The sequence below is a fragment of the Moschus berezovskii genome, chromosome 5 (assembly GCF_049115385.1).
Source record: "Moschus berezovskii isolate FMDL1 chromosome 5, NW_MosBer_1.0, whole genome shotgun sequence".
Taxonomy (NCBI): domain Eukaryota; kingdom Metazoa; phylum Chordata; class Mammalia; order Artiodactyla; family Moschidae; genus Moschus; species Moschus berezovskii.
This window is the reverse complement of record NC_142464.1, coordinates 67,157,640-67,174,761: the sequence shown is the minus strand read 5'-3', so window position 1 is coordinate 67,174,761 and position 17,122 is coordinate 67,157,640. Positions and strand designations below refer to the sequence as shown.

The window sequence follows — 17,122 nt, the reverse complement described above, 5'->3', positions numbered from 1 at the left end:
TTCTTTCTTGGCTAGTATGCACCACTCAACTCCAGGGAGATTTAAAATTAAGTATAGAAAGGTTTTAAAGCATGAGAGTCATACAATTAATCATTTTGTGCATATTTCTTCTTTTCTGTACTACTGATGCTTAAAGGAATTTGAGTGATCAGAGTGACAATATTTTGAAAATCAATTAAAAATGAATAATTGAATTATCAGACTTCTGACTTTTAAGTTGAAATCTACTTAAATTTATGCATAATGTTTGAAGTCTAGTGGGCCTTAGGAAGCATCACTATGATCAAAGCTAGTGGAGGTGATAGAATTCCAGTTGAGCTATTTCAAATCCTAAAAGGTGATGCTGTGAAAGTGCTGCACTCAATATGCCAGCAAATTTGGAAAACTCAGCAGTGCCCACAGGACTGGAAAAGGTCAGTTTTCATTCCAATCCCAAAGAAAGGCAATGCCAAAGAATGCTCAAACTACCGCACAATTGCACTCATCTCACATGCTAGTAAAGTAACGCTCAAAGTTCTATAAGCCAGGCTTCAACAGTATGTGAACCGTGAACTTACAGATGTTTAGGTTGGTTTTAGAAAGGGCAGAGTAACCAGAGATCAAATTGCCAACATCTGCTGATCCTCGAACAAGCAAGAGAGTTCCAGAAAAACATCTATCTCTGCTTTATTGACTATGCCAAAGCCTTTGCCTGTGTGCATCACAACAAACTGTGGAAAATTCTGAAAGATGGGAATACCAGACCACCTTACTTGCCTCCTGAGAAATCTGTATGCAGGTCAAGAAGCAACAGTTAAAACTGGACATGGAACAACAGACTGGCTCCAAACCAGGAAAGGAGTACGTCAAGGCTACGACTGTCACTCTGCTTATTTAACTTATATTCAGAGTACATTATGAGAAGCGTGGGGCTGGGTGAAGCACAAGATTGCCAGGAGAAATATCAATAACCTCAGATATGCAGATGACACCACCCTTATGGCAGAAAGGGAGGAAGAACTAAAGAGCCTCTTGATGAAAGTGAAACAGGAGAGTGAAAAAGTTGTCTTTAAAACTCAGCATTCAGAAAACTAAGATCATGGCATGCGGTCCCATCACTTCATGGGAAATAGATGGGGAAATAATGGAAACAGTGATAGACTTTATTTTTTGGGGCTCCAAAATCACTGCAGATGGTCATTGCAAGCCATGAAATTAAAAGACACTTGCTCTTTCAAAGAAAAACTATGACCAACCTAAACAGCATATTAAAAAGCAGAGATATTAATTTGCCCACAAAGGTCTGCCTAGTCAAAGCTATGGTTTTTCCAGTAGTCATGTATGGATGTGAGAGTTGAATCATAAAGAAAGCTGAGAGCCAAAGATTTGATGCTTTTGAACTGTGGTGTTCAAGAAGACTCTTGAGAGTCCCTTGGACTGCAAGGAGATCCAACCAGTCAATCCTAAGAGAAATCAGTCCTGAATATTCACTAGAAGGACTGATGCTGAAACTCCAATACTTTGGCCACCTGATGTGAAGAACTGACTCATTGGAAAAGACCCTGATGCTGGGAAAGATTGAAGGCAGGAGGAGAAGGGGACAACAGACGAAGAGATGGTTGGATGGCATCACCGACTCGAGGGACATGAGTTTGTGTAAGCTCTGGGAGTTGGTGATGGACAGGAAAGCCTGGCGTGCTGTAATCCTTGCAAAGAGTTGGACATGACTGAGTGACTGAACTGAACTGATGGAACCTAAGGGGTCATTCAGTCCACTCTATAAATTTAAGATTTACAACGATTCTTAAGTACTCAGCAAGATTTTGTTTAAGTAGGTAAATGAGGTACTTAAAAAGTAGATAGAATATATTAAATTTATGATGTAGTTAAAAAATATTTGACCATGTTTAAGTTGGCAAAAGCATTAATCAAAAGCCCCTTGAAAGTGAGTGTTCAATTATGCTAGACTTCTAAATAGAGTAAGATTTGTGAGATCAATGTAAATACTATGGAGAATTGACATTTTGATTCTGGTGTTGGAGAAGACTCTTGAGAGTCCCTTATACTGCAAGGAGATCCAACCAGTCCATTCTAAAGGAGATCAATCCTGGATGTTCATTGGAGGGACTGATGCTAAAGCTGAAACTCCAATACTTTGGCCACCTCATGAGACGAGTTGACTCACTGGAAAAGACTCTGATGCTGGGAAAGGTTGGGGGCGGGAGGAGAAGGGGACGACGGAGAGTGAGATGGCTGGATGGCATCACCGACTCTGTGGACATGAGTTTGGGTGTACTCCGGGAGTTGGTGATGGACAGGGAGGCCTGGCGTGCTGTGATTCATGGGGTCGCGGAGAGTCGGACACGACTGAGCGACTGAACTGAACTGAACTGAACTGAACCTTAATAAATTGAATACTAATTGTTCAAACCAAGTTGAAAGTCTGAGTAGTGTTTTTTTATGGACAAAACACTGGCCTATATCAAAACCCCATTTCAACACAAGTTTAACTTTACTGTACCCCCCCATTCATAATTACTTCTTTCCCTTCTATCATAATGGAAGTGGTATCTTCCTCTTGGTTGTAATTATCACCTCCATTTGATCTCCTCTGGGCCTGGGAAGGGTGGTTTTCCCTTTTCTTCTGGCTTTTCGACCTTTCTCTACTGGCTACTTCCCACATTTAATTATGTGCACCATCCTCCATCTTAAAACCAGCAAATGAAAATCAGGATGACAAAATGTTTTTTTTTTCCAACTTGTCTGGTTTCTGTTCCATATCTTTCTTTCTTCTTTACCTGTTGAAAAAGGTGCCTACCTTCTGAATCCACTCCCCTCCACCCACCACAGTGACTCCTCCATGGTCACTGTTTCACGAAACCATCCTCATCAAGGTCACAAAGGCTCCCTCATGGTCAGAGCTATGGATTCATTATAGTCACTTTATTTCTTGACCTCTCAGTAGCACCAGAAGCTTAACCACTTTTCAATCCTTAAAAGACTCTGTTCTCATGACCTGGCTTCCAGGCCCTATTTTCTTACTCTTGCTTTTTTTGTCCATCCCTTATCAGGATGATTTCAATTTACTTTAGAAAGCTTCCACACAGATCGTGGGAGCTCCTTAAGTTGCAACCCAACTGCTTCAAGCATTCCAATAAAGTACACATGGTTCAGGTGGTCAGCTGGCCTCCTAATCAGGAAAGCCATACTCCAGAGGCAGCTATAATGAGCACTTCTATAATTCACATCCCCATCAACATCTGAGGCTTTGCAAATTAGCATACTGAATTACAGAAATGGGCTTTAACTGGTAAACATGGTAGACTGGTAACTAGCATTTGAATATCTGAAAGGGGTTCCAGATTGTGAAATTAAAGGTATTCAACACTGCTGCTGCTGCTGCTAAGTCACTTCAGTCGTGTCCGACTCTGTGTGACCCCATAGACGGAAGCCCACCAGGCTCCCCTGTCCCTGGGATTCTCCAGGCAAGAACACTGGAGTGGGTTGCCATTTCCTTCTCCAATGCATGAAAGTGAAAAGTGAAAGTGAAGTCGCTCAGTCGTGTCCGACCCATAGCGACCCCACGGACTTAGTTGGTGGTTAAATATGTTTTAGAGCCTTTTCCTACCTTTACATGAAGAGGGTAAAAGAAAGGATTTTACCCTGTTCTAAGTGGTCTTCTATTCATCTCTGAACTCTGGAGAACTCTGTTTTTTCAATGCCAAGTATAAATGAATAAATCTTGTCCCTAGATTTCTAGGCATATGCCTTGAATGAACCTTTCACTTGGAGTAGTGGTCAAGGCATGTAAAAGGTCAGATCAATGGAACATTCTCAAATCTACATGAGCTTTCATGAACTATTTTAAACATTTTTGTCAATTAATGTTTAATTAAAAAATGTCAGTGTGGTATAACATGATTTGAAATTTAATTTATAGAATGAATTTTACTGGCAACCACAACCTATCAAAGAGACTCTAAGAGCTGTGCATGACTGAATTGACTTAGAAACACAGACTTCAGGGCCAGGTCCTTGGCCTCTGATTTTATTTATTTACATATAACACCTGGGCAACCTGACCCACTCCCATTAACACCCAATGCTAATGGCCTCCAGATCTCTCCCTACCACCTCCCCTGGGCTCCAGACCACTATAATCAACTATCCACAAAATATCCTCATATGGATGTCTCATGGTATGTCCAATACTGAGCTCACCATGTTCTCAATCCCACCTGATTCCTCTACTATTTCTTCTGTTTAATATTAGTGATTCCCAAACACTGGTCCACAGACTGACTGTAAGAGTATTACCTGGGGGAACTTACTAAAAATATAGTGTCTTACTTCCACTGTGATCTTTTAAAGAGTAAGAACCTTTCAGGGTAGATCCCACGAATCTAAACTTCTAACAAACTTCCCAGGTGATTTTAACACAAAACCAGATTTATGAAGCACTGTCCAATACAACTGAGCTTCCGAGGTGGCACAGTGGTAAAGAATCTGACTGCTAATGCAGGAACCACAGGGTTGATCCCTGGGTCAGGAAGATCCCCTGGAGGAGGAAATGGCGCCCCACTCCAGTATTCTTGCCTGGGAAATCCCATGGACAGAGGAGCCTGATACAAGCCATAGGGTTGCAAAGAGTCGGACATGACTGAGAGACTAAGCATGCATATGCACATCCAATACAACCAAAAGGTAACAGCTACCATCTGGTTGCTCAAGTGAAAAATCAGATGTCTTCACGTGGAGAGTCATAAAAAGAGAAACACTTCAATAGAACTGGAGCAAACTTTACTCACTCATTTAAGAGGCAAAAGTCTGTCATCAGCAGATCTTGGCCTACGTTCTCTCATTTTTGTCTCTGTTGATGGCAATTTTACTGTTCTTAAGCACCCTGCTTTTCCTTTTCTAGGGAGAGAACTAGTGGGTGGTAGTCTGTGTCTTCCTTTGAGTACTTTGAGTGGTAACATTGCATTCTTTACCTTCTTCATGATTGGCTTTTTAATGCATTGGTATAGGACAGTAGGGATGAAATTTTTGTACTCTGGGTAATATCTCTTGATGCTAAGAATTTAGGGAAATTTGAACTACATTAGATCTTTTAGGGGCTGATAGACTAGCATATGGGCTTCCGTCGTAGCTCAGATGGTAAAGAATCTGTCTGCAATGCGGGAGACCTGGGTTTGATTCCTGTGTCAGGAAGATTCCCTGAAGAAGGATGGCTACCTACTCCAGTATTCTTGCCAGGAAACTCCATGGTAGGTTACAGTCCATGGGGTTGCAAAGAGTCAGACACGACTGAGTGATTTTGAGAGAGAGGGAGAGACTAGTACATAATAAGGTCCCACAAGATTTCTGGGAATAAATGTCATTCCAGCCTAGCACCCACAACAAACATCTCTGAACCGAGGATGAAAACTTCACCAACTCCTTAAGATTGATTTGGGTGCTCCATCTCAGGCTTCCTTGTGCCTGGTCTATCTAGTATATATCTAGTACGCTAAGACATACTATGAAGTGAAGTGTTAGTCGCTCAGTTGTGTCCAAATCTTTGTGACCCCATCAACTGTAGCCCATCAGGCTTCTCTGTCCATGGGATTCTCCAGGCAAGAATACTGGAGTGGATTGCCATTCTCTTCTCCAGAGGATCTTCCCGACCCAGGGATATAACTTGGGTCTCCTGCATTGCAGGCAGATTCTTTACTGTTTGAGCTACAGGGGAGTCCAAGACATACTATAATTGCTCTCAGATAACTCTTCCTTCCCCAACTAGATGGGAGGCATCCTGAAGATAGTTGCACTACCCAGCTTCTGGAGCATAATACATGATGTCATGGGGCTGGTAAAGATTTAGACTCTAGTCCAACCGCCAAAGTTCAAGGGGGGCTGGGGACCGTCTCTTATGGATGTTGTGGTGTGGATTCCTGAAAGAAGCCTTAACTCAATGGTTTCTGAGTCTGTACATCAGAATGGATGGCAAAGAGAAGGGGCCCTAAAGACAGAGATAGCTTCTCTGAGTGCATCAGCTGTGATGATGGTGTGACCCTTCAAAGAAGACGTGCCAGCTGAGTAGCTGGCAGAACCACTGGCCCCAGGGTGTCTCCTGGTCACACCGTCCTGCCTGCCAAGTGATGGCTGCCATGCTGACTCAGGCAAAGGGGAAGCTAATAAGGTGAATTTTAAGGGGACCAAGACCCAAAGTAACTAGATACTACTTATAGAAAAAAATATACATTTGAACCCATTATCACAAAATCCAGTGTGTTCTAGAAGAAACAACTTCCTCAACGACTATTCTGCCAGGTTTTTAAAAAAAAACAGGCATTTCCCCTTAGACACTTTTTTTAAAGAGGTGATAAGAGAAGAATTGATGCTTTTGAACTGTGGTGCTGGAGAAGACTCTTGAGAGTCCCTTGGACTGCAAGGAGATCCAACCAGTCCATTCTAAAGGAGATCAATCCTGGATGTTCATTGGAAGGACTGATGCTAAAGTTGAAACTCCAATACTTTGGCCACCTCATGCGATGAGTTGACTCACTGGAAAAGACTCTGATGCTGGGAAGGATTGGGGGCAGGAGGAGAAGGGGACGACAGAGAATGAGATGGCTTGATGGCATCACCGACTCGATGGACATGAGTTTGAGTGAACTCCGGGAGTTGGTGATGAACAGGGAGGCCTGGCGTGCTGTGATTTATGGGGTCGCAGAGTCGGACACAACTGAGCGACTGAACTGAACTGAACTGAACTGAAGATTCTCTTAAACTCAAATACATCTAGGACCAGACAGGCTTTTGAACTTTTCCTGAAAGACCTGTCAGACCTGTGTTCAAGATTCAACCAACCAACATACAAATGAACTTTTAATTCAAGATTTTTTGCAGAATTCATTCTCTACTGGATCAACAGAAAAATGGTTGTTTTCATCACCACAAAAGAGCTTTCTATAAGTGTGCAATGAAGAACAAATAAAATAGAGCAAATGAACAATGCTTGAAGATGAAGCACCCAACTGAATTCAGACAAAAGGATAAGTTGTCGAGAAAGAGAGTGGAATCCCCTTTTCCAGTAATTATTAAGAAGAGACTATATCTGTACCTAGTTAGAAGGTTTAAATGTAACCTGTGTGAAAGAGATATGCTTTCCTCTCAAGGCCCTTCCAGCCACCTGTAATAGTTTTCTGTCTTCTTAGAACCAACATGCTCACAGGAATTCCTCCCACATCCTGCTTCTATCTGAGCTCCTGATGCAATGCCACACACACACACACACACATGCAGAGCCACAGCTCTAACTCTGTGGCCAGTCTCTGAACTTCCATTCAGATACTTTGTGAAGCTTCATGATAAGGAAATGCTCCCCTTTTCAAAGCTATCGGTAGGGGAGGGGAGGTGCCAGGAGGGGAATATCTGTCTGCCAGTTGGCTCTCTCTTTCTCTGTAGCATTAAGGAGGTTTACAAAGTGTTCTCAAAAGCAGAATTCATTCGATTTGCTCAACATGTAAGAAGATGGATGTGTAGGAGCATCCTGACTTTTTATTTTGCTGTCTTTATTAGCAAACTTGTTATAACTTTTAGAAGTCAGAAACTGGAATGTATAATCTAGCCTTCATGAGCACACATATCTTGACTCAATGAAGCTTTTATAGCTTCTCTGAATCATCTTCAGTCAGAATATCATGGTTAAAATATATATTTTTTAATGTACAAAAGTATATATTAATAGTAGCAGTTACAATAACAATTGGGAACCAGTGCACCCCAGTAGAAAGACAGCATGGAGGGAACACAGGTTCCAAAATCAGGCACACAGGTAAATAGAAGTATAGGGCATATCCTATTGGTTATGTTTCTCTAGAGAATTCACACGAATATCCACCCTGTCATCATTCTTTCTTCCCCACTCCCAATTATTTCTCAAAGCTCTCTCAGTGGTTGAAATGTTCATCTAGAGTTGAGGCCCTTTGATCTAGAAATTCTTAATCCCACAGCGGGTCCGTGGATGGCTTTAAAGTGTCTGTGATATCATGGAACTCATAAACAAATTTTGCATGTATGTTTACATAACTGATCCAAACTCCCAGCTGGTCCTCAGATCCCTTCTATGACATTCAGCAGAATGATCGTTTGTTTTTGTTTAAACATCGCCAGTGATGGGAAAAACCCTTCCTTTCATCTCATCTTAGAACAATTCTGAGAGCCGATTTGTGGAAACTGAGGCCCAAGAAGTCTGCTTTTGAGTAAAAGAATCACACAACATTAGTCAGAAGGATACCTCGTGGTCGTCATGGGCAAATTCTTCATTTTACAGAGGAAAAACTGAAGCACAGAGAAATTTGGTGTCCTGCCCAAACTAAGAGAGTTAACGATAGATGGGGGATGAAAGCCCAGCTCCCCAACTCCCCACTTAGCCTGCCTCCTTCGCTGCATGCAGCAGAGTCACCTCAAGGAGGGGACGTGTGGGGCTCACTTCAGGAGAGTCTAGCATCCTTCTAGAAGGCAGGTTTGGAGGAGAGTGGCGCATCCCCTCATGTCCTGCAGAGTGCCTCCCCACCCCTTCCGGTCCCCACGTGGATGGAGGGAAAGGCGTCAGGAAAACCCAGCTTGGTCATATTGATGTGGAGTGAGGTACTGACACGGAGACACTGGCCTGACTTCTCCCCCAGAGAGTCAGGTGCAGGCGCTGAAGCGAAGCACAAAGGTGTTCTGCTGCTGGTCTCCGGAAGGTGGCATGTGACGATAAAAGAGGAATCTGAAGGTTTCAGATCTTCAGAGTGGATTTGAAAATATGCAGCAAAATTTAAGTGATGTTAAAGAAGCAGTAACTTGTTTAGGGTGGAATTAGGTTCGTTAAAAATTTGGACTCGTTATATTCATATTACAATACCGCTCACTTACTGAGTAGCTCCCTTACTGAGCTCACTTACTGAGTAGCTTAATATCTTACTGGGTTGCTTAAGATCTCTGAGCCTGATTGCCTCCTCTATAACTTGGGGTTAATAACATCCAGCTTAGAACCTCAAGGAACTGTTGTATGGAGTGAATTACTTAACAAATAGAGTAGTGAGGAGAGTGCCTGTTGTGTCCAATAATTTGGTGGTGGTTAGTACTCTTGCCTGGAAAATCCCATGGACGGAGGAGCCTGGAAGGCTGCAGACCACGGGGTCGCCAAGAGTCGGACACGACTGAGCGAGTTCACTTTCACTTTTCACTTTCATGCATTGGAGAAGGAAATGGAAACCCACTCCAGTGTTCTTGCCTGGAGAATCCCAGGGACGGGGTAGCCTGGTGGGCTGCCGTCTATGGGTCGCACAGAGTTGGACACGACCGAAGCGACTTAGCAGCAGCAGCAGCAGCAGCATGGTTAATAAAAATACAATCAACAAAATGAAAATATTAAAATGACCAATTATTCTCAAAATACACCTTTTTTCACCAAACAATACATCGCTGATGACAGAGGTAATGTCATAGTTTATACTGAATTCCCAATTCCTAACCACACAGCTTGGCACAAATCTATGCCCATGGTAGGCATCAGTAAGAACTCAGTCAAATGAACCACTCCTACCGGATTACTCTGTTCTTTCAAGGGTATTTCAGATCCAGGTTCTGCCTCGAGGCTCACAGCATCAACACAGTCAGCGAGGGCATCCTCAGTCACTTCTCCATTGAGGGGCGGCTCCATGGCGCCAAGGTCTTTGGGCTGCTCAGCGAGTTCAGTGTCAGCAGTCTCTGCACCCTGAACAGCCTCATTTTCATGCACATCTCTTCTGGGATTTGCTGGCGTTAGCTCATTTGAAATTGTAGCTGAATCACAGTGCACTTCTGCATCTTTGGATAAAGTATCACTGTTGGGCTTGTTGGTAATTTCTTCTTTGTCTCCAGAGGTTAACGTGTCATCGCCTTTGTCAGACATTTTAATATCTGTTAACATGATTACAAACAAACAACTTACTCTTTATCTGAATTATTAAATTTTAATTCAAAGCCCTGAATAATTAAATCTGGTGGGGGTAAGCTTTTTTTCTACTGAGAAGAAACTTTATGTAACCTCTGTGTAGGCCAAATAATGGCCCCCCAAAATATCCATGTCATAATCCTTGGAATGTGACTTGGCTTCTTACGCAGTGAGGTCCTTATATCTTTATTTCAGATTAATGAAATTATCAGGCTTCCCAGGTGGCTCAGTTGTCAAGAATCTGCCTGCAATGCAGGAGATGCAGGAGACACAGATTCCATCCATATTCACCTTGTGAATGTTACTTTATATGACCAAAAGGACTTTGATGATATGATTAAATTAAGAATCTTGGATTACCTGCATGGGTCTTAATTGAAATCACAAGTGTCCTTATCAGAGCAAGGCAGAGGGAGATCTGACTACAAAGAGGAAAAGGTAATGTGATGACAGAAGCAGATTGGAGTGATGCACTCTGAAGATGAAGGAAGAGACCACAAGCCAAGGAACACAGGTGGCCACTAGATGTTGAAAAAGTCAAGGAAAACATTCTCCCCTCAGACTCTAGAACTGTAAGAGAATACATTTGTGTTGCTATAAATCGCTATGTTGGTTGTACTTTGCTGCAGTAGCAATAGGAACTAATACAGACCTACAGTGCTATCTTTAAACTTTCATGGATCTTTCACCTGGCATGAGGAAATATGCATATAGGAACTGCGAGTATTATTTGTATCTGTGAAAGTATTTACTTCATATGACTTAATTATATTTGTAGCCATAATAAGAATAAGCATGGAAAATACCTAAGAGTTTATTTAAAAATGCTCGACATTTAGTATTACAATTTGGTCAGAAATTCAAATTGAAAAAAACATACATACACAGAAGTGTGCCTTATTGGGTACCAGCCAACGAAGATCTGAGCTTTCTTTGGTCAATAGTTGAGAGGGGGAAACACAAGGATGAAATGGAATAAAAAAGTGACATATTAAGCCAAATGAGGAATGGAGCCATTACAAAATAACATACAAAACAGAAACCTCTTTATGAACCTTGTGAGTTATTGCTGCCATGTACAACAGTGCAGTTCAATAGAACTTTCAGTGATGATGAAATGTTCTGTATTTATGATGGGAAATATGGTAGCTAATAGTCACATATGGCTATTAAATACTTGAAATGTGGCTGGTGCAAGGGAGGAACTAATTTTTAAATTTAATTTTAAATAATTTTAACTTAAATTTATATAGACATGTGTGGCTAGTGGCTACCTTATCGGATAACATATATTCAGAAGGATAGTTCAAGATGATAATTTCCTTGTGTGTACTTGCATGTGTGTGTGTATGTTCAATTGAATCAGTCATGTCAACTCTTTGCAACCCTATGGACTACCATGCTCCTCTGTCCATAGGATTCTCTAGGCAAGAATACTGGAGTGGGTTGCCATGCCCTCCTCCTGGGGATCTTCCTGATCAAGAATTGAACCCACGTCTCCTGAACTGCAGGCAGATTCTTTATCATTGAGCCATCTGGGAAGCCTGATAATTTCATTAGTCTGAAAAAGAGATAATGACCTCACTATATAGGAAACCAAGTTGCAGGCTAATCAGTGGGTATTTTTGTTGACCTCAGGGTTTACCAACTGGTCAAATCTCTGGTCACTGTTAAAACCACAGTATTTGGGAAGCCATTTCACACACTGGCCATGCGACGACTGTGGCCAACTTACAATTCACGTGCACATGCCAGCCTTCTTGACCCTTCAAACAGTTTCTTAAAATTGTCTAGCTATTTTCTTTTATCTCTCCCTTGGTGAATCTTGTTCCCTTCTCACAGTTTTACACACTTCTATGTTGTGACTCTCAAATACCTACCTCCATTCCACAAAGACAGAAAGTAAATTAGGGGCTTCTAGTGGCTGCCTGCCGGAGAAGGCAATGGCAAGCCACTCCAGTACTCTTGCCTAGAAAATCCCATGGATGGAGGAGCCTGGTAGGCTGCAGTCCGTGGGGTCGCTAAGGGTCGGACACGACTGAGCGACTTCACTTTCACTTTTCACTTTCCACTTTCACACATTGGAGAAGGAAATGGCAACCCACTCCAGTGTTCTTGCCTGGAGAATCCCAGGGACAGGGGAGCCTGGTGGGCTTCCGTCTATGGGGTCACACAGAGTCGGACACGACTGAAGTGACTTAGCAGCAGCAGCAGCAGTGGCTGCCTGCAATGCGGGTGACCTGGGTTCAATCCCTGGGTCGGGAAGATCCCCCAACCCACTACAGTATTCTTGCCTGGAGAATCCCATGGACAGAGGAGCCTGGTGGGCTACAGTCCACGGGGTCACAAAGAGTTGGACACGACTGAGTGACGTCAGTTTCACTTTCCGTGGCTGAAGGGAGGGGGGATGAGTAATGACTGCTAATGGATGTGGATTTCTTTTGTGAGTGATGAAAATGTCCTAAAACTGAATAGTGATAATGGCTATACAATTCGGTGAATATATTACAAGCCACTGAACTGCACATTCAAGAAGCATGAATTTTTAGTATGTGAACTTTGTGATGTGTGAATAATACCTCAACACACTTTTACAGGAAAAAAATCTAGCTCCAGGTAAGCACTTCTAATGGCAAGCTGGACATTTCATCCTGTCCCAAAGAAAACATGTTGTCTTGCCATTAATTCTAGATCTTCACCTTGACCTTGTTTTTTTTATGGCACCTAGATTTCTCCAATACAGGCTTAAAATCTCGGAACTGTTAATGACCAAATCTTCACTCTCTCAAGAATATATGATATTGAAAGCTATTATATCATTTATCGAGTGCCTATTAAATTTAGGCTCTTTAAAATGCGTTATCTCCTGTGAGTCAGATATGATGAGCTCCATTTTACAGATGATGCAACTAGTGCTCAGAAGTCACACTTTAAGGAATAGTGGCAGATTTGAGCTCTGAACCCACATCTGACTTCGAACACCATAGCCCTATGCCACCTATCTTCTCTTACATTCAACCAGTGCTCAAATCCTAGAGGCTCTTTACTCACAATCCAGGGACTTCCCAGGTGGCACTAGCAGTAAAGAATCCATCTGCCAATGCAGGAGGTGCAAAAGATGCGGGTTTGATCCCTGGGTTGGGAAGATCCCTTGGAGGAGAAAATGGCAACCCACGCCAGTATTCCCGCCTGGAAGATTCCATGGACAGAGAAGCGTGGAGGGCTATACAGTCCATGGGTCTGCAAAGAGTCAGACATGACTGAGCACACACGCACATCCTTTATTTCACTTCTGTTCTCCCTGTCTTCACCTTCAGTCAGGGCCTCCATGTGATCTACACTAATGATTTCAATGTTGGGTTCACCCCTCCACAGTTATTCTTTCACTTCCTCGTCCTTTACCTCACTGCTCCAATTACATCACCTCCTGCTCAGATATTCTCAGGGGCTTCCCACTTCCTACTGAGATGAAGCCACATCCTTTAGCTGGCATCCAGGGACCTCTGTGCCCTGATCACGCTATGCTTATCTACCACAATGGCCTTCCAAACCCTTAAATGAGACAATTTAAGTATGTGAACAACCCTGACATTCACAAAGGCTGTTGGTTCAGTATGTTGTTTTAACATATTTAAGGCCCATTTAGAGTAACCGCCTCCTCTATATTTTGTTCCTCCTAACTGGATATAATTTTTCTTCCTCTGAACTCTCAGAGTGCTTTGCATCTATCTCAGTTTGGATGGTTACAATCATCTTTGATTAGAGTCATTTGAGTGTTATCCTAATATGCTGTAAATACTATGAAGACAAGAATCTTCCTTATTTTGTCTTCATATTTTATATAGCACTTAACATGGTTTCTGGAACACTGTTGAAACTCAACAAACATGTATTGAGTTATATTAATATTTTTTGTGAAGATTTAAAATTAAAGTGTAATTTGAAATGAAAGTAAGCAGCAAATGCCTTTACTTCATTCACTACTCAGGAGCTATCTTACAGCAAGTGGTTTCAAATGACCCATATTGTCTTTCCTCTGTTCCTTCACCTACAAGATAACTGGGTTAGAATGTCTCTTTTTAAACAAAAATACTTGAATTCTCTGATAACACAACTATAAACAACTCTGCAGATGGAAAAGGCAAAGAATGCCTCCTCCCTTTTGGCTGATACATTAAGTTTCGGGTATTCAAGGTTGGAGATGGTCTGTCAATAAGTATGGTCAATGCCTAGTTAAAATAGTAAAGAGTGATTCTGGCTACACTATAGAAAAGGGATTATTACTGTGGTTTATGGGACAGGGATGAGATTGAGGGAGGGTAATTGAAAAGCTATTGTCATGTGGAAGCTTATAAAATTTTTGTGAAAACCAGTTAGGACTGGCCTGGATAGAGGTTGGCAAACTACAGTCAGGTGCCTAAATTTGCCTTCCCTCTGTTTTGGTAAATAAAATTTTATTGGAACACAGACATGCTCATTTGTTTATACCGTCTGTGGTTTCTCTAGTACAACAGCAGAGTTGAAGAGTGGTGAGAGAGACCACATTACCCCCAAAATTGCAAAGCCTAAAATAGTTACCATCTGGCCCTGTATAGGAAATGTTTGCTGACCCATGTTCTAGGACATTCCTTCACTGCCATGGCCTAGAGTTCTCCTAATTTACCCTTATCCTCACCTGGGTCCTAGAGGTGCAACCATAAGGAGACTGAGCACGTACTTGGACATCACTTATATTCCCCCTTTTGTGTTCATCAACATTTAGTCAAAGGCACTGTCTGATATTTTAATTCCTTTGTAAGGTGATTTGAGAAACCTTATTATTAATCTGGATTATTGAGAAGTTCCAAACTATTTCACTTCTCTATCAGCAGGAACATGAGAATAAACCTGGTTATATTAAACATTTATGGGTGAATAAAAAGCATTATAAACATTTTGTATCTGCTTCACCTTAAATTGTTGTGATACTGTTCCTAATGCTAAAATATTTCAGCACATACCATGGCACATCTACATGGATTGGTTGTATTTTATGCCCTGGGGGTGGCTGGTTAACATTTTAAATGTCCTATTAAGGAATACAGTTTTCAAGGTCTTTAGTTACTATTTCAGATTCTGTAATGAACTGTTCACCTAGTGAGAGGGTTCAACCACCCCTCTCTCTGAACACTATTTATCAGGGGGTACTATTAAAAGCTTCCCCAGTGGTTCAGATAGCAAAGAATCTGCCTGCAATGCAGGAGACCCAGATTCAAATCCTGGGTTGGGAAGATTCCCTGGAGAAGGGAATGACTACCCACTCCAGGTTTCTTGCCTGGAGAATCCATGGACAGAGGACCATGGCAGGCTACAGTCCACGGGGTCACAAAGAGGTGGACATGACTGAGCAACTAACACAATACACTATTAAAAGTATTTTTCACTGGTAAAATGGAAATGGTGCTTAAAGTGGATTGGCAAGAAGTTCTGTACGGGTATTTCTGCTCTTCCATTTCCAGGGCAAAAGATTATACTGAATCCAGGAGTTACCGAGCTTTGCCGTAGAGTTTTTCTACTCATTGCAGGAGTACATCAAAGCCTGATTACAAGGTTAGCTGAGTCCTGCCTCCAGAGCGGTCCTCATCCAAGGCCTAAAAAGACAGAGAACTAGGACTTCATCAACTGACAAGAACAAGCTGTATATTTGGGCCTGGTTGCTAACGTACATGGGAATGTGTGGCAGAACTCCTGACAGTGGATTCTGGTTCTGTCAGTTGCACAGAGGAGCCTACCACTCTCACCCATCTCTGATGGCCAAACTGCCTTAGGTCAGGTCACCTCAACTGTGGAAAAATGACCGCCACAAAACTTCTCTTCCCTGTGACTACTCTGCATCCAATTAGCAACATGAAGCCATTCCTTCAGAAATACACATGACATTCAGCTGTAAGGAGTTGAACCAATACTGTTAGGACACATTTATGGACAATTTATTTCAGGAAGACTATATTTTTACATCTTTTCAAATAATCAAAATGGTCAGCCCTACTTTAACTTCTAATTGTATGTGAACTTTTCTACCTGTTACAAGTCCATATTTTCCCTGACTCTAAACCAAAAAAAGCAAGCTTCCTCCAAATCTTTTTTATTCTGGTAGACCTTGGTCTACTCTGGATGTTATGACAGGAGAGGTAGTCATTTTTAAAACAGTGCCCTTCCATCCAAAAGTCATTACAAACTATGCGTTCCAAGACACAGCTGTTCCTGCGTAGGGACTGTTGGTGGCCACAAGGCCTACAGCAGGGATGTACGCTGTGTGTCCTTGGTTGGCCCCCATCTCTGCCTGGGTGCCCCAGAAGCAGTCAGATTTAAACTTGCCCTGATTTACGGTTTGGAATGTTGACCATTACAGCCGTGTCCTGTGGCTTTGATGCTAGGGAGCCTCAACCCACAGACACAAGGAAGTTTCTTCAGTAAACTCCAAGAAGAGGAAGAGTGGCATATAAAGAAGACTTTGTGGGCTGGGAATATAAGTTAGGTTTTCATGAGTCAATTCATTCATCACCTAAAATGCTCCCAGAACTATGCTAGGTATTGGAGCAACAATTTCATGGCTCCAAAAATAAGTTTAAAACGGAAGACGCGGTTACCATCCTTCAGAAAACGAACAATCTGTTTCCATCTGATTCCTGGTCAGTGAAGGTCCAGGAAACTACTGCATCTAACACGAAATGATTAAATGACGATGTAAAACAGCACATCACAGCAGGTAAAGAAGTGCCTGAACCAGACTGATCTCATACAAGGGAGAACCTTGAAAGAGGCTTTGACAGTTTCTAAGGCATGATGGGAAAAGAGTATGCGCAAGTGCTAGGAATGAATCTAGACATGCAGAACGGATGCTGTGTGGCTGGGCCAAGAGCCACATGGAAGAATATCAAGGGATGGGAGGGATGGATGCTGAAGTGGAAAGAATTGTGCTCTGATCTCTCTATGGGTGTACAGCCCACTCACTCTCGTTGGGCTTCCTCACTTCCTCCTCTGGAGAGTAAGGGTGGACATAACGATCTGCATACTTTGTTCCCCAACACCAGACTGCAGGACTGGGGCCAGCCCGTGATGACAGAGAAAAATGAGGACAAGATAGAGAGTGTTTCATCACTCTAAATTTATTCAACGTAAAGGACTGCCTTCATC

The 17,122-nt window shown here is 42.3% G+C and overlaps 1 protein-coding gene across 4 annotated transcripts in view; it reads right to left on the bottom strand.

The window, feature by feature from the left end:
- Positions 1-17,122, bottom strand: part of FAM114A1 (family with sequence similarity 114 member A1) — a 79,939-nt gene that overhangs the window by 60,379 nt on the left and 2,438 nt on the right. For 3 of the 4 annotated variants that reach the window (XM_055433991.2, XM_055433990.2, XM_055433993.2), the window contains exon 2: positions 9,557-9,912. In XM_055433991.2, coding sequence (XP_055289966.2) covers positions 9,557-9,912 — 356 coding nt within the window. Of the gene's footprint in view, positions 1-9,556; positions 9,913-10,830; positions 11,114-17,122 lie in introns of those variants that run through there. The other variant, XM_088836276.1, reaches the window with a different exon arrangement.